Source organism: Sparus aurata, chromosome 22 (genome assembly GCF_900880675.1).
Source record: "Sparus aurata chromosome 22, fSpaAur1.1, whole genome shotgun sequence".
NCBI classification, from domain to species: domain Eukaryota; kingdom Metazoa; phylum Chordata; class Actinopteri; order Spariformes; family Sparidae; genus Sparus; species Sparus aurata.
In genome coordinates, this window is record NC_044208.1 from 630583 (window position 1) to 653604 (window position 23022).

General features: G+C 44.5%; 1 protein-coding gene and 1 long non-coding RNA gene across 3 annotated transcripts in view; one reads left to right on the forward strand and one right to left on the reverse strand.

The window, feature by feature from the left end:
- The first annotated feature begins 1893 nt into the window (after nt 1–1893).
- On the forward strand, nt 1894–2916 carry LOC115574544 (putative nuclease HARBI1). The gene has a single exon (XM_030406142.1). The coding sequence runs from the start codon at nt 1894–1896 to the stop codon at nt 2914–2916; it is 1023 nt and encodes a 340-aa protein (XP_030262002.1).
- A 462-nt stretch (nt 2917–3378) lies between these two features.
- The window catches only part of LOC115573543 (uncharacterized), a 40990-nt gene continuing 21346 nt past the window's right edge, over nt 3379–23022 (reverse strand). The window contains exons 2-4 of one of the 2 annotated variants that reach the window (XR_003982302.1): nt 3804–3944; nt 3538–3719; nt 3379–3457 (exon numbers count right to left, since the gene is read on the reverse strand). This is a non-coding gene — a long non-coding RNA (uncharacterized LOC115573543). Of the gene's footprint in view, nt 3458–3537; nt 3720–3803; nt 4399–23022 lie in introns of those variants that run through there. The other variant, XR_003982301.1, reaches the window with a different exon arrangement.

Sequence of the window (23022 nt, forward strand, 5' to 3'; positions counted from 1 at the left end):
CTTAAGTCCCCTCTCTCTAGCTGTGTTAGATTTATTGTTCAGCTCGTGCTGATGATGCGGGAACTACCGTAAAATACCAAATAATAGCCGGGCGTTTGTTTCAATCACTTAACAGACCAGGCATTTATTTGGGACAGGCGTTTAATTCCCTCCTCACAAAGATCCTGGATGAAAATGTAACAAACTTCACCAGCTTCTCTGTGAATTCTCTGGCATCCTTCTGGGCACAACACGTGAAAAAGGCGAAGAAGAAAAACGTGCAGTGTCAGTGGTCACGTCTTCTTCCTTGATGTTTTTTCAAAATAAATTAGACTCGCATTTATTTGGAACCGGCGGTTATTTACCAAAATATACACCTGCACCCAGCGTTTAAAGGTGACCACATGATGTGTTTTATAATGTTTTTATGTGTTTACAGCTGCTAATATATGTAACGCTGTTACTGTGATGATACATGACAGTTAAATATTGAATATGTCTATAATAACCACATCCTCACATGTAACTGTGACTTTTGATGGGTACTAATAATAACAAAAATGACAAAAAATTAACAAAGACTGCAGATCATAAGAAGCTGCAACTGGCAGTGAGCTGCTTTATTTTCTGTTAGCAGTTAAGTGATGTACTCCATGACAGAACATTATAGAATATGCTAATGTGTAAAATAACATTTAATGGTAAAAAAAAAAGTACAGTTGCAGTAGGCTTCTATTATAAATTTGCAGCATATATATAGTTATTATTATTATTATTATTACTACTATTTTTCTGCATATTCTTGACTTTGAATGGGGGCTGCTGTAAAGCATTTCTGTTTCTGATTCATATATTATGCAGTCAGTTGTCCATATTTTAAGTTAAATTAAATGAATCAAGACAGATGTCACATTTACATGTCAGGGTGTGGTTATTATAGGTGCCTTTAAAAAATGATCCACCACGGTCAGCCTTCGCAGGAAACTGCCGACATACTTAACAATACATTACGCCGTCGCGGTGGTTCAGCCAGGTATACTGATCCCTCCACTTCGGGAGAAATAATGGTACTGTTTGTACAGTGCTTTCAGAACATCAATAGCCTGAAAAATGATAACAGAATTATAGGAGTGAGAGAAATTATGCATCTCAAAATATTAAATACACTACTCACAATAAGTTAGGGATATTGTTATTTACATGAGTGCTTTTCCTATTTGGTCTGAATTTGAATGAAATAAGTAAAAGTTCCCTTTGATATTACTAATAATGAATGAGAAGAAACACCATTTTCATTAGTTTAATATTTATTACCCCCAAAATTTAGACAATAACAAGGATAGCCCAAAATAACAAAAATTGACAATGGCCGCGTTTCCCAGATTCGTTAAGAAGCTCTTAAGTGCTAAGATCTTCTTAGGAGCGCTCTTAAGAACGCTGTGAAAGAAGGATGTGTTTCCCAGAGTCGCTCTTAGCTTAAGAAGATCTTTCACTAAGAAGGAAATGTAAGATCGAGCTGACCCACTCTTAACAGCCTTCTTAGCGACCAAATGCTCAGTGATCAAGCCACGTCAGGGAAATGTATATCCTGCGGACCACTGGCGCAAGAAACATAGGCTAATAGTAGAGAAGAAAAAAAAAACCTTTTATTGAATTACATGTTTAAGTTTTCCACACACATCTGCATATATGAGTTTATAGTACTACACATAAAAAAAACATCAACAACCCTGTGGGATTTCACAGATAAAGGAAACAGATGTAATTGAACTAATTGAGCTGAACCTCATCCAGAGAGGCTCCACCTGCTACTCTATATAAAGGCGTTGCTAAAGTCCGCGCGTGTGAGAAACCATGGCTGCAATACAGCACATTCTCGCTGCGAACCAACAGCGTCGCCGTGCGCGAAGCCAGATGGTTTACATAAATGCATACGTGCGTCAGCACTTCTCCCCACTGGATGTGCTGTCAGACTGGGCTGTCCAGGCAAAGTACCGGCTGCCCCGTGCGGAGATCCAACGGCTGATCACTCTGGTGTCTCCACACATCCAGAGAGCAACCCGCTGCAATTTTGCCCTCAGCCCGGAGGTGCAGCTCCTGGCTGCGCTGCGTTTTTACGCAGTGGGGAGCTTCCTGGAGGTGGTGGGGGGGGACGGCACCGGCCTCAGCAAGGCATCGGTGTCACAGAGTGTGGCAGCTGTGACACCGATTCTCCTGCGCCATGCCCGGACCCACATAAAGATGCCCACCACACGGGACGAGGTCCGCCAGGTACACCAAGGGTTCCACGCAGTGGCTGGGATCCCCCGGGTGATCGGTGTGGTGGATGGCATCCTCATTCCAATCCACAATCCCTCCCTGGTGGATCCGTGCTGGATCGGTAGAAAGCACTACGCGGCCATCAACACCCAGGTGGTGGTGGACCAAAATGGCCTCATCACTGACATCGTCGCCAAGTGGCCAGGAGGCACACACGACAGCTTCAGGTGGGCCAACTCAGCTGTGGGGCAGAAGGCTGGCAGAGGAGAGTTTGGTAGGAGCATCCTCCTAGGTGACAGTGGCTACCCTCTCCGGAGTTACCTCGTGACACCAGTAACCAACCCAGCAACACCACAGGAGGAGAGGTTTAATGAGGCCCACACACGCACCAGGACAAAGGTTGAACGGGTGTTTGGCATCTGGAAGTCCCGCTACAGGTGCATTCATCGTTCGTTGGGGGGGCTGCGCTTGTCACCACTCAAGTGTTGCCGCATGATTGTTGTCACCGCCATGCTGCACAACATTGCAGTGCGCATTGGCGCAGATGAGCCGCCTCCTGTGGATAACGAAGAGGAACATTCAGAGGATGAAGCCCCGAACCCCGCCCTCTGCGATGTGCAAGCAGTACTCCATCAGGCCAGTGCCCAGACCAGACAGGAACTTATCAACCTCTTCTGAGGTCCAACAACCCCAGCCCCTACCCCTTCACCACCAGTCACCAAGCACTGATCACTAAACCATAAACCCACAACCACCACACCAACCATAACGGTCAGGCCTGAAGGCTGAAATAAATAAACAGAACCAGCAGATGTAGGCTACATGTAACGTCCTTCACACTATAATTTATTGCTGAAGTGTCCCGGTGCTTTACCTGAAAGTCTTGCACTGGAATGTTAAGTATTGTTGCATACAGTAAGTGAGAGTATAGTGTCCACCGTTTCTGAGGTGACCAGGTAACAAGTGGGAAATTAGCGGCAAAACATGCTGTGCTGAAAGTAGTGAGAAACACGTGCGTCAGGGCACACATTACGCACACGTCATGAACCTACGCTTAGATGAATTACAAATTGCCTGGGACTTTTAGTTGCTAGGTTTGACACCCTCATTTCAATGCAAAATGATCCACACAATACATGGTTGAAAAGGAAACCAAAGTAGTTTATTGAAACCATAGGGGGGGTGGCTCCGCGCCGTCATTACTGGGCGTCTGCATCACCTGCAATGAAGGGAGATTGATTAGTGAAATTGAACGGGATACATTGCGTAATGCAGATAAAAAATAGAAATGCCCTGTACCTGAATCCTGGGGAAGGATGATTGGAACAGAGATGGAGGGACGGTTGAACTGCGCCTCGGCAAGCGCCAGCTGTATTTATTTACACCATTTATTTACAATAAAATCAGCATTTCTGGTGGGCTGGGTTTAAGATGATTGCAGCACAGCCTTCAATCAGGGGGGGAAGCAGGGCAATATATTCCTAAGAAGACACAGCAAAAATTAAAACAAGTCCAAGTAGATGTTTTCTAATAAAACCAAAATAGATTGACAGAGGTCTTGTTACCTCAACTCCTCGCTGGACTCTTCTAATTAGGAAGCCTTAGTAGAACTCCAAGGGGGGGAGGGGGGACCCACTCTTCCACAGACCCATACCGTCTGATGCCTCAGCCTTTATTGATCTTGGTCTCCTACAGCCTGCTGATCTCTAGGAAAGAGTTAGAGTCAGAGAGAGATGAACAGGGGAAAGTATTCTACTTTCCTCTTCTTCTGGGTGCCACTGATCCTCTTGGGGGGGGGGGGGGGGGTCCAGGTAAGTAGGGAGTCCTCTTTTGCCAAACACAGCCCAGCACAGCAGCCTCCTCTTCACAGCCAGTCTTCACACTGAAGTCTGAAACACACAGTCTTCATGCCACTCCACACTGATTAGTTCATTTAATTCAGCTGTCACCTCCAGCTCCTCACGGTGCATTCATGTACACTGACACTGTAGGACATCCAGAAAATACACTAAAGCTGGTTCAAAACACCATGTTATGACATTATTACGCAAACCCTTATTACTTTTTGCCATCATTGCCAGATAATACTGATTTTGCAGGGACAGACTCTCTAAACAATTAAAAATGGGAACAATTTCAATAAATAAACAAGTCTTTTTTCTTTCAAAAAAATACTTATTTTCATTTATTCGTGGCTGGGCCACTAAAATTACACATGGGGCCAGTAAAACTCGAATCTACTGGCCAAGCGGGCCAGTAAGAAAAAAATGTTATTTTGGACACTGAATTATCATTAATTAATATTATTATTATTATTAATAATATTGTTAAAGTGAGCCTCTTATCGTTTAACAGAAAAATACATCATACAAACAGCAACTTTTGCAGCCTTGTCAGTCTGATGGTGAGTTATCACCTTTCTGTCATCACTAACATACTGTTAATAATCAAAGAATGTCTGAGGCTTTACATTTGTTCTATATGTTATAATAAAAGATTTCAGCATTGTGCTACAATCAGGCTACATTCATGATTTTGTACAGTCAAACTAACCAAAAACTATTGAACATCATTATAAAGTTTCAGGGCGTTCCTGTAACCATGGTAGGGCAGGGAGAGACGCTAGGGGTGGGCAGATCGATCCAAATATTGATAGTATCGATACCAAGGTGAGTATTTGTATCAGATCGATACTAGCGTGATGAGATAGATATTTTTGTTGTAGATTCTCTTCTATAAGTTCAGCAAATCACTTGTTTTTCTTCACAGAGTTTGTGTGAGCGCAGCATCTCTCTTATATGCAGTGCTCCTCTCCACCTCTCTCACTCCGTTCACTCGGGTTCACTGTGCCCCTCCCCTCTCCTTCCCCTCCTCTCCTGCGCTGCCTGCCAGAGTAGAGATGGAATGGCGACCCTAAATGATGGCGGAGAGGAAGAGGAGTGCTGTTTGGAGTTATTTCACAGTTTCAGACAGATAAAATGCTACCTGTGATGTATGCAGGAAAGCAATACGTTTATGTGGCAACACCACTATCTTGTATACGCATTTAAAAGCAGCACACCCAAAAGTTAATGCTGAGCTGCAAAGCAAACGGAGGGAGGAGTAGGAGGGAGCTCCCCAAACCCGAACCAGATCCCTGGCACAGAGACAGACGTCACTGTCAGAGGCCTTTCAACAAAAACCTCAACAATATCCCGGTAGCAATTTCTAGAAGTGAAAGTTATTTCCAGCATTAATCAATGTTGTTAGTGTAACTTGGTAGTCAATGATGTAATATTAGCAGAGTGCTTAAACTATTATCATATATTCAGACAGTTGAAATAAATCTTAATTGTTTTACTGGAACTCAAAAATATATGCTTATATTTAGATATATAGCCTACCTCATCAGATTTGGTATCGGAATCGGCAATACTGGCACTGTAATTACTTGGTATCGGATCGATACCAAAATTTGCAGTATCACCCACCCCTACTTCTTGTGCATGCATCGGAAACCACTAGGTGCGCTAACTACGCAAGGAAAAATAGTTCCTAGATGGATGCTAGAATCACAAACATTTCAGCCCACATTGCCAATACATGATACTACATTGTTTTCTTTAATTCAGAAACATATTTCCATCATTTCAAATAGTCTTTAACATTCGTGTGCGTTGATATGTCGTCTAAACGTTGAAACAAAATAATTGATGCCGTCTAAGAGCTGTGGAAATGATCTTGGTCATTTCATCCCCTCAGATAGACGTCAAACCAACCTGCCTGCCCAATGTTAATCAGACGTGAAATAAACGTCCCGACATGACTGGATATCTTCATCTCGACACAGCAGTAGGTAGAGGAAATAATTCTTGACAGTGTTTTTTCAGTTAAATATGTGTTCTTTGAGATCGTATTCCCCCTAATGTTGTCATGTCGAAAAACAGTTGAATTAAAGTCACAACGTGACGCGATGTCGATTGGACGTCTTCATCTAGACGCAGGTCGAGAAAATGTTTTCTGGCAGTATTTATTCAGTTAAACCGCTCTAAAATGCATATTTATGTAGGTCATATTTGCACTGATATTATTTTATCATGTTGAAAAACAGTCAAATTAAAGTCACGACGTGACGTGACGTCGATTGGACGTCTTCATCTAGACGCAGGTCGAGAAAATGTTTGCTGGGTCACAGTCATGGTTACCCTCTACATACAGTCTACAGTCAAGAACTTTTACATCAGTCTGCATAGTTTTGTAGCGCAATTTCTAATTCAAATGTTCAAAAACGTGCATGGTTTGAAATAATACAAATCTACCTGCATTTTTTTATTTGATTATTTGTTTGCAAAAGTTAAAAATGAAGCAATGCCTTCTGGGAATTTCAAGCCTGAATGGAGAGAGTCTGTGTGGTTGTTGGAAGTTGGAGATTGGAAATTGGTAGCTGACTATTAGGCTAGCAAAAAAAATGAATCGGGCATCAAGCGACGGGGGGAGCGGAGACAAAGAGAGAAATCTAAGAGCACTGTTGGCTGATGGTGAAAAATGCTGCAAACCGCCTGATTTGTTTTTAAAATAAAGTTCAGCTTCAGCTAGAAGAGGTAAACATGGATAACGAATGATGGCAAGATGTTTTTATTATGGAATGGCTGGCTCTGATGATTCTTTTTTTTTTATGCATTGGGGTTTGTGCATTGATATGTCCATGTTTTGGTGCAGTTGTTTATAGCATCACTGGGGCTATCAAAAGTGTGTGTTCTTTGTGTGCGTGAAAAGTTTTATCTGCGCAATATTTAGAGTTAGATTCCATTTATATTAGATAACTAACTATATTTGGGTATTGATAAAGTTGTCCTCCTACAACGGGGGGGTGGAGGTGGATTTAAAATTCAAAATGCCAATTACATTGTAGTTTCACATTTAAATAGAAAATATGTTAGTAGACTGACATCAATAATTTGTTGGCCATGGAATTTGTTTTCTCCGTCAATCCAGAAAAAGAATTCCTGTTAGAGCTTCGCCCATGGAACCACAGCGAATTGGCGATGCTTACGTCTGGGTTGGCACCATAGACTGGTAGGCATACAAAAAATCATCCCTATGGCACTCAAAACAGTAGTGACCCATCAACATTTCTTACTGCCCCCACAATCAAGGCAGTCTAGAACTGGGCCTGCTGCCTCCCCTTTTAACAAAATGAAACTTGACAAATAAAACAATGACACTTATTACACAGTTACAGTCAACTTAATATCTCAATTAAACTATTGCACAGTATCCACATTTGAATCAGTGTGATATATATTGAAGTAGCCTAGTAGCCACCACCGTATGCATGTAATCAAGAACTGCCTGTCAAATCAAATAAAGGGGCTGCATTTTGCATTTCAAAATGAAATAGTGAAAACAAATAAAACAGCTTTTTAAAAATTGTGCATCTTGCACAAAGAAAGCGCCACATTAGCAACCTGCATTGATGATCTCGAGGAGGAAGCTAATGCCCACACTAACTGGGTTATGGTACTTGAAGCTGAAGTTGGTACGCTGTCTACTCAAGTAACCCGGTTGGCAGATAAGACCGAAGATTTGGATTCCCGACTGATTGGAGTGGAAGAGGGATTCGGGAATATACCACCGGAGAGAGCCGTAGCTGAATTGTTGAAGGAAGCGCTAGCCCTCGACTATACCCCAATGCTAGATCGGGCGCACAGGAGCCGGCAGCCGAGGCCAAAGGATAGGGACGCTCCAAGGCCAATAATCGTCAAGTTCCACTACTTTCAAGAGAAAGTGGATGTTCTCCGAAAGGCCATGGGTGCAGGTCCCATCACCCACAACGGCAAGCGTTTCTCCATCTACCCAGATTACTCGGCCGCCGTCAGAAAAAAGAGAGCAGCCTTCGCCAAGGTGAGAGGATTACTTCGCCAGTGCACGGGCGTGAAACACGGCCTGCTATATCCAGCCACACTGAAGATCACGGCCTCAACTAGCGAGTAGGTATCTTTCGAAGACCCGAGCAAGGCGAAGCACTACATCGAGACCAATATGTGCCCACGGGAGACGGAGGGAGAGAGAGAGAGTACACGGGGCCATAACAGGTACCATACGTGCTGAGTGTTAATTTTACAGTGGCTTGTGCTGACTTTTACTTTAACTGGTAAACGTTACTGCATGGCAGTTGGATGCACTTTATGTTTGGACTATGGACAAGGCTGGGTGACGTTCTTCAGCCATCTAAGGAATATAAATGTGGAAAAAAAAGAGAGAAAAAAGATGGGACTGAGGATCCATGGTGGACAGTTATGAACAGTTTGCAATTTAACGTGACTGATTGCGGGGTACAAATCATCACAAGATCCAGATGTTAAGGGTTTATATAGACACTTTAGCGTGGCCTGGAGAATATCTTTAATAAAACGGTTAATACTTTTCTTTGTTTTCCTTTTTCTCTGCCATGTTAGTATAAGTGTTTTAGTTAAGTCTCAATGTGGTATGATAACCCTGATAGTACATTTTTATCATTATTTAGGCTAAAGTTTTTTGTTCAATCAGGCTCCTGATTATCATTATTACAACTAATTTCATTTGATTGTACTCTCTTCTTGTGGTGATATCTTCCAACTGTAAGTGTTAAGATATGTATCAGCCTGTGACCAAGTAAGTGACAGCACACATGCAGCAACGATAGTATGGAGAGGAAAGCCCTATTACATTTTGTTTTGCCTTTGCAGAGTTCACGTAAGAGTTCAAGTTAGTGTAGACGTGTTATATGCCTAGGAGAGAGAGAAGAGTTTTCAGGGCAGTCTCAGGTTTCAGGAAGACCAGCCAAGGAGTCCAGGATGGTAAGGTGTTTATTTATGTCTGTCTGATTGTTTTTGTTAGTTCTCTTTTGGGTTTATTTGTAGTTTATGGTTTGACTCAAACATGCACAGAAGTTCTCGGATATAGCCAGCATGCAGGACCAGTTTATTACAAGTTGTTAGATTATGATTTCGGGTAATGTAAAAAATCAAGGAGCAATTTCGTTCATTAGCTGGAACGTCAAAGGGTTGAATAATTTGGTTAAATGGAGCAAAATATTTAGTCAACTGAAATCATTAAAACCTGATGTAATATTGCCACAGGAGACACATTTAAATATGAATTCCCAAAAAAGACTAAGTTGTAAGTGGATTGGACAAATATATCATTCACGTTTTAACCATAAAGCCAAGGGAACAGCAATTCTAATGAGGAGGGGGATCCCATTTGAACACTCTGAAGTAATAGCAGATACTAACGGCAGATATATTGTAGTATTGGGCACGCTATTTAATACACCATTAATATTGGCTAACATTGACAGACCAAATTGGGATGATGCACAATTCTTTCTTAATTTTTTTTTCAACTCTCCAGGACCTTAATTCCTACAAACTGATATTAGGTGGGGATTTTAACTGTGTCCCTCATGCCCAGCTAGACAGGTCGAGGCTAAGGTCAAACAACACACTCTCGTCAGCTGCAGTAGCTATTAACTCCCTCCTTCACTCTTAAGGCCCCCACACACCGCCCAGACGTCCAACTGCCTTATCCGACCACTCTCCGACCACTCCGTTGCCTCTTGTCTGACCCGTTCGGCAGAAAAGGTGCATTGAACACACCGCTTCGACGTGCTGCCTACGCCACAGTAGCGTGTACGTTCTGCGCTTGCGCGAGATGCAATAAGCGGGTGGCGCTTGTGTTGTGAGTTGTAAACGAGAACCTTATGCACGCAACTCTCTTTACTTTCGATCAAAACGAAACTTAACTATTTCCGATAAAAAACAGCTGCATACTAAACATGCAGCAAGGCATTACCAAACTTACACAAATTAATTCGTCCTGAACGGACATAACAACTAGTCTGGTGCCACTACTGCAAAACATGAAAACGGGGAATGACGGAACGGAGTGCATAGAAAAACAATGCGCACACAGTATTCCGTCCCTCCCACACACCGCGCTGATTCGCCAGCACACCGCCAATCAGAACGGCCATTCAGCTGGCACACAACCAATCAGAGAATCCAATGGCTCAGACGTCCGACGGCCCTCCTCCTCAGACTTCGCATGCTCAGTCGGTTCCGACAACGTCCGCGCGGCTCCGAAAGCTTCCGACAGAGCCGAACACACCAAACATATTTGTTCCCGACCTCGTCCGAGTCTCTCCAAACGCTTCAGACGTCCAACGGTTGGGCTGGTGTGTTCCTGCCTTTATGGCCTGTCAGATCCCTGGCGCAGTATAGTGCTATCAGATCACAGTCCAGTGCAAATGGATCTTTTTTTTCCAGCCAATGAAGCGCCCCAACGAACTTGGCGTCTAGATCCCCAATTACTTTTATGTGAACATTTCAGAACATTTCTCAATAATTAGTTTGACTTCTTTTTAGAAATTAATGACAGTCAGGATGTGTCAAGGGGAGTCTTGTGGGAGTCTATGAAAGCCTACATTAGGGGACAGGTTATCGCCTATGTTGCACATAGGGACAAGGAGCGTTACAAACAACTTAAAGAGCTGGCTGGTAAAATTGCAGATATTAACAGATGTTCTGTCCTCAGGTTAAAAATAAAGAAAAGGAAATATGTATGTAAATTGTTTTTTGTACAACTTTGATTCTTTGATAATATTCTGTTTATTGCAAAAGAAAAGAGACGACTATTTTGTAATGTAAAGGATGAGCTTTTATTTTGACACGAGTTTCTGTTGACATCTGAGCGATCCCATGAGCCTCCGATCCAGGATGAACTTGCCAGAACGTAAGATGCACGCAGCACGTTAGTTGCTATCTGTAATGAGTTCCAGATATTTCTTTCCCAAGTCTTGTTTCTCCCACACACCCATGGCAGCAATGTCTGCAAGTTATAGTAATGATGTGCATTTTGTACTTGTCTGGAGTTAAGATTTATGAGCATAGTTGCTAACGTTTGTTTTCTTGCTAATAAGCTAAGTGATACTTGCTAGTCACATTAGTAATAGGCTAACGTGACTGTTGCTTGTGTAAGACGATAATGTCAGGCTCCTAAGTTTCGTCTGTATTTTGTTTATTTCAGTTTTACTCGATTTTCACCTGCTACACTGGAAAATAAAGGAGCAAGGCGCTCGCTTCCTGGCTCGTAGAAAACGAGTTTGGCTTGCTGTGGAGTCTGTGTTCACGCATGTAGCTTACACACAGATAGGAACAGTACAGTAAAAAGACAACCAGCGTGGGTGCAACGGATAGCACAAGAACTCCAGCATGGCGTCAGAATCCAAAACCACAGATGAAATGAAGCATGAAGCAAGCCCGCCACCACGTTCATCGTCTCCAAAGCCTTCGGTTCACTCAAGAGCCAGCTCAAAGCGCTCGTCCTCTTCAAGATCTTCTGTCATGGAGGCTGCCGCCAAAGCAAGGGCCACAGCTGAAGCAGCGTTCACCAAGGCATCTTATGCTAAGCGACAGTTAGAAATGAAAAAGGAGAGAGCTAAGCTGGATCTACAAAAGGCTGCATTAGAAGCAGATTTGGAGGCGTTGGCATATGAAAGGGAAGCAGAGGCCGCGCGGGTCGAAGCTGAAGTCTTAGAAGCAGCTGTAGCTATGGGGAATGATGATGTACAAAGCCTAAGAAGTGTGGTTTCGCCACAAGTGATTCGACAGCGCACTGAAGAGTATCTGCAATGCCAGTCACAGGTTAGCGTACAGTCTTCTGCCTTACCGCATCACCATGAAATGCAGCTCACAGTGAACAGTCCTCCATGTCAGTCAGCACCTGGAACTGTAGAGGTAAAGCCCCCACTCACAGACTTCAGACCCTCAGCACATGAGCCCGTACATGCAGCTGAACAATCCCCCACACCAAAACCGTCACACAGTCCGCACAGACAACATGATCAGCCTCCTCCTCTTCGCCCCGACTCTCCACTCATGATAGACTTCGCCAAGTTCCTAGCACGCAGAGAATTAGTGACCACTGGCCTTACCAAGTTCGACGACTCACCAGAGAACTTCAGAGCATGGCAGTCGTCATTCTTCAATGCAACACAGGGCTTAGGGCTCACCTACAGTGAAGAGTTAGACCTACTCGTGAAGTGGCTGGGTAAAGAGTCATCAGAGCATGTGAAAAGGATTCGCGCTGTTCATGTCACTAACCCCAGGGCTGCCCTCCATCTGTCCTGGCAGAGACTGCAGGAATGCTACGGCACGCCAGAGATGGTAGAGAACGCCCTGTTCAAGAGACTAGATAGCTTTCCCCGTCTGTCTGCCAAAGACAATGTGAAACTGAGAGAGCTCAGTGATCTCCTTATGGAGCTGCTGGCAGCAAAGGACGACGGTTACCTCCCCGGGCTGGCCTACCTCGATACTCCTCGTGGGATAAAGCCCATAGTCGAGAAGTTGCCCCCTGGCCTGCAGGAAAAATGGCTCACCACGGGCTCCCGCTTTAAAGAGCAGCACAGAGTAACCTTTCCTCCCTCTTCGTTCTTCGTGGACTTCATCAACATCCAGGCTAAAGCCCGCAATGATCCAAGTTTCGCCCTGTCAAGCAACAGCCAGTCATACAGCAAAGGTGAGAAAACTCCATTAAAGCAAAGTGGTTTCAAGACTGCTGTATCTGTACACAAGACAGACGTGTCTGCCACCGTTGACGCAGACACCACAAGCGCCACAGACACTGAAAAGAAAGACATTGATCCAGCTCGATATTGCCCGGTGCACAAGAAAACGCATCCATTAGAAAAATGTAGGTCATTCAGAATGAAAACATTGCAAGAACGCAAAGACATTCTTAAGGAACATAAACGCTGTTATAAATGCTGTGCCCCAAACCACCTCGCCAGGGTCTGCCAGACGACACTGAAATGCGGTGAGTGTGAGAGCGAAAGACACTGCTCCGCAATGCATCCCGACACCTCTCAGCCACCGCCTCCGTCGTCTGTCCAGCCAGGTGCAGAAGCACAGCCAGCCAGTTCTGCCCTGGAAGTGAGATCGCAGTGCACCAAGGTCTGCGGCCTAAGCAGTCTCCCGCGCTCCTGCTCAAAGGTATGCCTGACACGCATCTTCCCTCAAGGGCAACCAGAGCTCGCCATCAAGATATATGTCATACTCGACGATCAAAGTAACCGCTCCTTGGCACGCTCTGAATTTTTCCAGCTGTTTGGGATCAACAGCAGCCTGTCACCGTATCTGATGAGAACATGCGCCGGCACGACTGAGATGACCAGAAGAAAAGCAGATGGCTTTCAAATCGAAGCAGTGAATGGAGGTGTGTGCCTTGATCTCCCGCCACTCATTGAGTGCAACGAGATATTGACCAACAAGTCTGAAATCCCGACACCAGAGGTCGCCTTCGCACACCCTCACCTCAGACACATCGCTCCACACATTCCCAAGCTGGATCCTGATGCCCAGATGATGATCCTGCTAGGGAGAGACATGATACGTGTGCACAAGGTGAGACAGCAAGTCAACGGGCCCCACGACGCACCCTTTGCCCAGCGTCTAGATTTAGGCTGGGTGATAATAGGCGAAGTGTGTCTTGACAACGCTCACAAGCCAACCGTGAACACCTTCAGAACCCACATTCTCCAGAATGGACGTCCGTCACTCCTCACTCCTTGCCACAATAGCATCTGCGTGAAAGAGAGATTGAGCTACGGCGGGGAGCACAGGTATGGCCACTCTGCACACATGACAAAGCCTAAGCCAGCCGAAGAACAGCTCGGGCTCACAGTCTTCCAGAGAACAGACAACGACAATAAGAGTGCCATGTCCTTTGAGGATGAACTGTTTCTGAACATTATGGAAAAGGAAGTCTATCAGGATAAAGAGAATAACTGGGTAGCTCCGTTGCCATTCAAGTCTCCTCGTCCGCCGCTCCCCAACAACAGAGAGCAAGCTCTGTCCCGCCTTAGTTCTTTGAGACGCACGCTGAACAAGAATGCTGAGATGAAGCAGCAGTTCTCCTCCTTCATGGAAAAGCTGTTCGAGAACAAGCATGCAGAGAGGGCACCGCCCATCCAAGAGAAACAGGAATGCTGGTACCTGCCCATATTCGGGGTGTACCATCCTCAAAAGCCAGGGCAGATACGAGTCGTGTTTGACTCAAGCGCCCAACAGCATGGTGTCTCCCTCAACTCCGTGCTGCTCACAGGCCCCGACCTAAACAATTCTCTCCTGGGCGTGCTGATACGGTTTAGGAAGGACCTCATAGCAGTCACTGCTGATATCCAACAGATGTTTTATGGATTCCTGGTGCGGCACGACCACAGAGACTATCTGAGATTCCTGTGGCACGAAGACAATGACTTATCAAAGGGAATTCAAGAATATCGCATGCGCGTGCATGTCTTTGGCAATAGCCCGTCCCCGGCGGTTGCCATCTACGGCCTGCGACAAGCTGCTCAGAGAGGTGAGCCGAAGTATGGCGCAGACACTAAGCAGTTTGTTGAAAGGCACTTTTACGTGGACGACGGGCTAGTCTCCCTGCCCACAGAGTCAGCAGCCATTGACCTAATGAAGCGAATATGTGCATCACTCGCAGAGTCCAACTTGAAACTGCACAAAATCGCCTCAAACAGTGTCGCTGTTATGAAAGCCTTCGAGCCTGAAGAACTGGCCACAGGCATCAAAGACTTAGGCCTGGACGACGAGACCCTGCCTGCGCAGAGGAGCTTAGGCCTATGCTGGGACATCAGCACAGACATGTTCACCTTCAAGGTCGCCGTCGCCGACAAGCCTTACACCCGGCGTGGGGTGCTGTCAGTTATTAACAGCATCTTTGATCCCCTGGGTCTGGCAGCGTCAGTGACCATCAGAGGCAGACTGTTGCTACGAGAGCTGTCCAGCGGAGTTCAGGACTGGGACACTCCTCTGCCTGATGACAAGGTGAACAGATGGGAAGAGTGGAAAGCCTCACTTGAGAAGCTGAGTAACCTCCATGTCCCTCGCTGTTATGTAAAGATGTCACTCTCGAAAGCCAAATACACAGAACTGTGCCTTTTTTCTGATGCCTCGAACTGGGCTATAGGGGCGGTAGCCTACTTGAGGGCTGTCACTGAAGAGGGCCATTGTGAGGTCGGATTTGTGCTGGGAAAGGCTTAGCTGTCACCACAGCCTGAACCCACAATTCCACGCCTCGAGCTCTGTGGAGCTGTTCTGGCGACTGAGATGGCAGAGCTGATTTTAGACGAACTGGACTTCAAGCCAGACGCTGTTAAATTCTACTGCGACAGCAAGGTGGTCCTCGGATACATCTGTAATGACTCAAAGCGCTTCTATGTGTACGTGCACAATCGTGTGCATCGTATACGCCAGGCAACGTCCCCAGATCAGTGGCATTACGTCCCTTCGGAACAGAACCCAGCGGACTTGGCCACCAGATCTGTAGCAGCATCACAGCTCATGGACACGATGTGGTTTAAAGGGCCCGACTTCCTCTACAAGCCTCCGGAGAAGGAGAAACGTGAGCACTTCGAGCTGATAGATCCTGAAACAGATGTGGAAGTTAGACCACAAGTGACTGCTCTAGCTACCCACCTCGAAACTAAGAGACTTACCTCTGAGAGATTCCAGCGCTTTTCCACATGGAAGTCCCTGCTGAGAGCCGTTTCCTACTTGAAACATCAGGTGCGTTCGCACAAGCCAGACACAACAGACACACCACAGCACACATGCAAAGGCTGGCATCAGTGCAGTGGGCCTCGCACTCCTGAGGAGCGCGCGGCGGCCAAGAGGCTCATACTAGAGACTGTTCAGAGAGATGCATATCCAGATGAATACGCTGCTCTTCAGGCAAACAGAGAAGTCTCTAGCTCGAGTCAGCTCTTGACCCTTGACCCCTACATGAGTGATGGTCTGCTGCGGGTCGGAGGCCGTCTCAGACATGCTTCTCTTGACACTGAGGTAAAACACCCAATCATCCTCCCTAAGCATAACCATGTAACCAAGCTGCTTGTAGAACACTATCATGCTGAAGTGAAACACCAGGGGCGACAGTTCACAGAAGGGGCTATCAGAGCAGCTGGACTGTGGATTGTCGGTGGCAAGAGACTGGTAAGTTCTACACTTCATCATTGTGTGACATGCCGTAAGCTAAGAGGGAAGCTGGAAGTACAGAAAATGGCTGACCTCCCTCCAGAGCGGCTCGACACCTCCCCACCCTTCACATACGTAGGGCTGGACGTATTTGGACCGTGGACAGTGATGACCCGACGCACTCGAGGAGGTGCAGCGCAAAGTAAAAGATGGGCCATTCTGTTCACGTGCATGAACACCAGGGGGGTACACATTGAAGTTATAGAATCAATGGATGCCACAAGCTGTATTAATGCATTGCGAAGATTCTTTGCCATCAGAGGCCCAGCAAAGCAGCTCAGATCAGACAGGGGGACGAACTTCATAGCCGCCAGTGCAGAGCTGGGCATGGACCGTCCTGAGGAAAAGCAGACTGAAATTCTGAGTTATCTCCATAGTAAAGACTGCACATGGGAGTTCAATCCACCACATGCCTCCCACATGGGGGGAGTGTGGGAACGTATGATTGGGGTCACACGCAGAATACTAGACTCTATGCTTTTGCAAAACAAGCATACTCACCTGACGCACGAGGTACTGTGTACTTTGATGGCGGAGATATCAGCAATCATCAACGCACGGCCGCTGATTCCCATTTCATCAGACCCTTCCTCTCCCATTTTGCTGTCCCCTGCTATGCTCCTGACCCAAAAGCCAGGCCTACACACTCCACCTGGAGACTTCACCAGCAAAGATCTTCTGAAAGGTCAGTGGAAACAAGTGCAAGCGCTGGCGAACGAGTTTTGGGGCCGTTGGAGAACTGAGTACTTGAGCACTCTCCACTCAAGACGCAAGTGGCACAGAGCTCAGCGCAACCTACAACCTGGAGACATTGTGCTGCTGAAACAGACTCAAGCACCAAGGAACGAGTGGCCAATGGCTTTGGTCACATCGGCCTCTCCGAGCAGCGATGGACGAGTCCGCAAAGTTGAGGTGCAGACGGCATCTCAGGGCACTTCAAAGACTTACCTGCGGCCCATCTCGGACGTCATCCTTCTTCTTGAAAGAGACTAAAAAGGCACAAACTGAAAAAAAAGGGTTTAAAGTAAATGTGCGTTGAATAAAGAAAAGTTGAGTTGAGTAGTGGCATTAGTTATGCCAGACGGGGAGTGTTCTGTCCTCAGGTTAAAAATAAAGAAAAGGAAATATGTATGTAAATTGTTTTTTGTACAACTTTGATTCTTTGATAATATTCTGTTTATTGCAAAAGAAAAGAGACGACTATTTTGTAATGTAAAGGATGAGCTTTTATCTTGACACGAGTTTCTGTTTACATCTGAGCGATCCCATGAGCCTCCGATCCAGGATGAACTTGCCAGAACATAAGATGCACGCAGCACGTTAGTTGCTATCTGTAATGAGTTCCAGATATTTCTTTCCCAAGTCTTGTTTCTCCCACACACCCATGGCAGCAATGTCTGTAAGTTATAGTAATGATGTGCATTTTGTACTTGTCTGGAGTTAAGCTTTATGAGCATAGTTGCTAACGTTCGTTTTCTTGCTAATAAGCTAAGTGATACTTGCTAGTCACATTAGTAATAGGCTAACGTGACTGTTGCTTGTGTAAGACGATAATGTCAGGCTCCTAAGTTTCGTCTGTATTTTGTTTATTTCAGTTTTACTCGATTTTCACCTGCTACACTGGAAAATAAAGGAGCAAGGCGCTCGCTTCCTGGCTCGTAGAAAACGAGTTTGGCTTGCTGTGGAGTCTGTGTTCACGCACGTAGCTTACACACAGATAGGAACAGTACAACAGACGTTAGGCTCTTTTGCCTACACCAGATCTTTATAAGGAGAAACTACTGTTGCAGTGAATGTAATGCACTTATGACATGGAAAGCTAAAAAAAATATTCTTAAATCCAGACAGGTATATTATGAGCATGGAGATAAAGCGGGGAGGCTACTTGCACTTCAACTTAAACAGGAGTCAGCTGAACAAATGATCCCAGGAATTGATACAGGTGCTGACTCTATATCAGGCAGTCCCCAAGTCATTAACGACCAGTTTAAAGAATATTATTCTACTCTATATCAATCAGAGGTAGATATTACTTCGTCAGAGATCTACTCATTTCTCGATTCTGAAGATATCCCAAGACTTTCTCCGGATGCTCAGTCATCTCTAGAGCAGCCATTGTCGCTTGAGGAAATAGTAAATGCCATCAAGTCGTCTCGAAAAGGAAGGGTGCCAGGCCCAGACGGATTCCCCATGGAGTTCTATAAGGAATTTTTTTGCAAAACTCACACCTGTCCTAAAATGAGTTTATGATGAATCATTGGCAGATGGAAAATTACCCAGTCCACAATTTCATTTCTACTAAAAAAAGATAAGGACAGTGTAGCTCATACAGGCCAATAAGTCTTGTGTGCTGTGACTATAAAATTCTAACAAAAAACCTTGCACAGTGATTAGACCCTGTTATTCCCACCATTATTAATGAGGAGGCTTTATACGTACAGGCTTTATTCCCGGACGGCAATCATTTTTTAATGTGAGAAGGTTATTTAATGTGTTATTTTCCCCCCATTCAACAGTACAACCTGAAGTCATTCTAAGTCTTGACGCCAAAAAGGCATTTGATAGAATTGAGTGGGTTTTTGCAGCCTTAGAAAAGTTTGGAATGGGGCCCATTTTCTGTAAGTTCTATATTCAACGCCTATGGCGGCGGTCAGGACTAATGGCCTGATTTCAGAATACTTTCCGCTCCACAGAGGTACAAGACAGGGTTGCTGGTTGTTGCCCTTCTTGTTCGACATTGCAATTGAACTACTTGCAAATCGGATGGCAGGATTAAGAGATATCCAGGGGTGAAACAAACCATAAAACTCTGCTTTATGCTGATGATCTGCTTTTGCAAATATCAGACCCAATTGAGAGCATGCCCTACCTTCTCCACCTGCTGCAAAAATTCAGTAGTATATCTGGGTATAAAGTTAATTTATCAAAATCTTTATTATTTCCATTGAATAATCTGGCAAGACAGATCACTTATGAAAATATGCCCTTTAAAATTGAAAATGACAAATTTACTTATCTGGGAATAGAAATAGCCGGATCAATTTAGGCTATTTTTCAATACAATTATAGGTCTACTTTAAAAATATATGCACTCATTCTGAATAGCTGTCCTCATGCATGGGACAAAATCAAGGCGGCATGGGAGGGAGAAGTTGGAGAGGTTATACCAGAGGATACTTGGAAAAATACCATACAGCGTATACACACATCGTCTCTCTGTATCAGACATGGCTTGATTCAATTTAAGGTTGTTCACAGATTGCATTATTCCAATGACAAATTGTCTAAATTATACCCTAATATAGCACCAAACTGCCCTCAAAGTCTATATTCTCCTGTTTCTTTCGGACACGTTTTGGTCATGTCGATCTTTGCATGGATTTTGGTCTTCCATCTTCCAATCACTTTCAGCGATATCTTGCAAAACATTGCAACCTGATCCTTTGATAGCTATCTTCGGTGTAGTTAGGGATGAGCTAGGCTTATCCTGCCTTCACAAAAATGCAATTGCTTATGCATCGTTGCATGCTCGACATCTGATACTGCTAAACTGGAAGGGGAAGAAACCCCCTTCCTATGTTCATTGGATTAAAGAAGTGATGTTGGGAGATTAGCTTTAGAAAAAAATAGGTATACAGTACGCGGCTTGGAGGATAAATATGACAAAACCTGTTCACGGTTCATATTAGGAGCTTGCCTTTTGCCTGACCCCCTGTCTTTATTTGCCGTTTTTTCTCTTTGACTGCCGTCCTGGTCTTCTCAATGCCTAGAGTGTGATTGTTTCCTATGCCAGTGGTCCAGAGTGTTGGTGATATGAACATAATGGTCAAGACAGATTGGTTTGGGTCTTTGTTGTATGTATGTATGTATTTTTTCTGGTGCTGCACGTGTGCTGGTGTCTTTGTCTGGAACAGAACTGTGAAAATGAATTTCCCCTCGGGGACAATAAATCATGAATCTGAATCTGAATCTTGTTGTCGGTCTGTGTCTGTCTGTATTTGTGTTTAATTTATTTGTTTATTTATTTTGGTGTTCTGTTTCAAATACATACTTGTGTGGGTGTGTTTGTGGGAATGCCACCTGGATGGGGGGTGGGGGTACACAACTTTTGCAAAAATTGCTTAACCAATGATGTGAAAAGTGATAAAGTTGTAAAAAAAAAAAAAAAGTGCATCTTAAAATAAAAAACTAAGTTTTTGAAAAATAACATTTCTGTTTCTGTCTCCCCTCAAGTAAGGTTTCAGCTACTGCACTCATGCACTCCTGGACAACCCAGTAAATGGCTTTTTGTATTGACCCAAAATCCAAGCGACTCTGGAGGAACATTCATCAGCTCTTAGAGATGACAGGTGAAGTTATGTCTCTATGTCTTCTCTCCCTGTATCGCTCACTCGTCTTTCCGTCTGTCACTCGCTTCTGACCTCTCTTATCTGTCTGTATTCAGAGTCGCAATGTTTATCACCTGGAATTCACAGATTTGTTTGGCTGAGTAGCATCACGTGGGATACCTTAACTTGCGTGTAATTGGTCAGTGGATTTCCTTATCCGCTAACCCGGCGCCGTTGGTCAAAAGGGAAACGCCCCGTCAACATTTGAAATACTTGAATAACTTATCGACTATAGGTCCAGGTCCGTATAGGACCGCGTCTGGATCTGGACTCGGACTGCGTTCCTCCTGTCTGAAATGACAGCAAGAAATGCCAAGCCGCTTTCTGATCAGTTTCATGCAATTTATGGCCTAATGCAATAAAGTGTTATCGATGCGTGGCATCAGTGAATTTTTGCGAGTGCGAGCATACGAGCACAGTATCGCCTGATACCCAATATGATGCCAGTATCGATATGGGTGCATCCCTACTGGTATACTACTTAAGTGAAACTACATGGTATTCTTTTTAAACATTAAAGTGAAACTCTCGCCAGTAAGCAACCAAGGCTTTATTTGTGATTGAATATGAGCGACAAAAGAGGCACTTTTAAGATTTACTGTAGTTTCGTTTTCATGCAAGCTAATTTTTTATGGAGTGCAGGGGCACTTTTACGCAATTTTACGATGTGCACAGGCCCACCCAGATTGACAGATTGCCCACCCAGTGAGATTCATGAAAGGAAAAAAAAAGAAAATAAATTAAAATAGGCCTTTATTTTTTTAAATATAATTTGCTTTAAAAGTTTCATTGTGGTTTTTATTTTCTTGAGCATTTAAAATTTAATATACACACACAAAAAAAAAAAACGTCATCTTTGTCAATCAATCACAGTTAGGATTATGATCAGTGTTGGGCAGTAACGTCGCTACAAGTAGCGGCGTTACTAGTTACATTTCTCAGTAGCGTGGTGGTAGCGTCGCTATTTTCTGAATGAAATAGCTTTTCAGTAGCTTATTGACCAAGTAGCGCGGTAGCGTCCACACAAGCTACATTTTTCAGAACACCTCTGAAGCTCAGCGCAGCGGAGCTTTCTGTCGCGGTCTGAAATGAAAGGATAAGTCAGTGACGCCACCACCATACACGGTGTGTATGTGGAGCCGACAGAAGCACTTCCCTATGACGGTGACACCACGGACTAATCCTTGCCTACAACGTCTCTGCTGCACGGGAATACAGACAGGTTAGCTTGAGTGAGTTACGTTACTTGATGGAAAGATGGCAGAGGGCGAGGAGGACGTAGATGAGTTGATCCCAGGGGGATGCAAAAGACAAACTTGAATAATAAACAAATACAGTAACGTTACATATTGGAGGTGGGGAAATAAGAGAACAGAGAAACATATGAAAAGTTTACATTACTCTGAATTATTACTTTTGTAAGTATGGCGATTAGTCAAAATTATTAGCTTAAAATGTATGTAGATATAGCTACTAGTACAGAGTGGGCCTTATAAAAATGCCACTTTTGAAACTGCCAGTTATATGTGTAATAGATTTGTGTGATTACTGCAAAGGCAGTTACTGTGTTAAAGGAGACATATTATGCAAAACTCACTTTTTCGTTGCTTTAGTGTGTGTATTTGCATATCTGGAGTGCCTCCCCACCCCTTAAGAATGATTTTTGACCACTAAGTCAATGTTTTGTAAACGGACGCAGTCAGAAAATGTGTCTCTAAAGGAGCCAGTTGGATTTCACCCGCGCTGTTACGTAACAGAGCGGGTGATTTGAATACTCCCACCCTCATGCTGGATATCTCCTCCCACATTACGCCGGCTACCTGAACGATGATCCGCCATTTTCTCGCCTCACTCGTACGCGACAGCCTGACCGCTACCATGTACAACCCGAAAGCCAAGCACTCCTGCTATGTCATGAGATGCATGGATACTCATGTTTCCCGTCATCGCTTCCCTACCAAAGAGGATATCAGAGCGAAGTGGCTAAATTTTATTTTTCAGGGAAACGTCCCAGCTTCAGTGAGCAAAAGTGTTTTTGTCTGTGCCAGTCACTTCACGCCGGACTGTTTCAGCAACCAGGGTCAGTATAAAGCTGGACTGGCAACGAGATTGTTCCTAGAAGATGGATCCATACCCACTGTCCGTGTAAGTATTTAAAAAAAACAGTTTCGTTTGTGTTACTTTGGCCGTTTAGCACATGAGCTAACGCTAACCGTTGATGTAGATATGAGGCTGAACTAACGTTAAGTTGCAACGTTGGGCTTACTGGTCATATGATTCACTGTAATGTTAATCAGCAGTCTTTTAAAACATGGCACTGAATTGAGAAA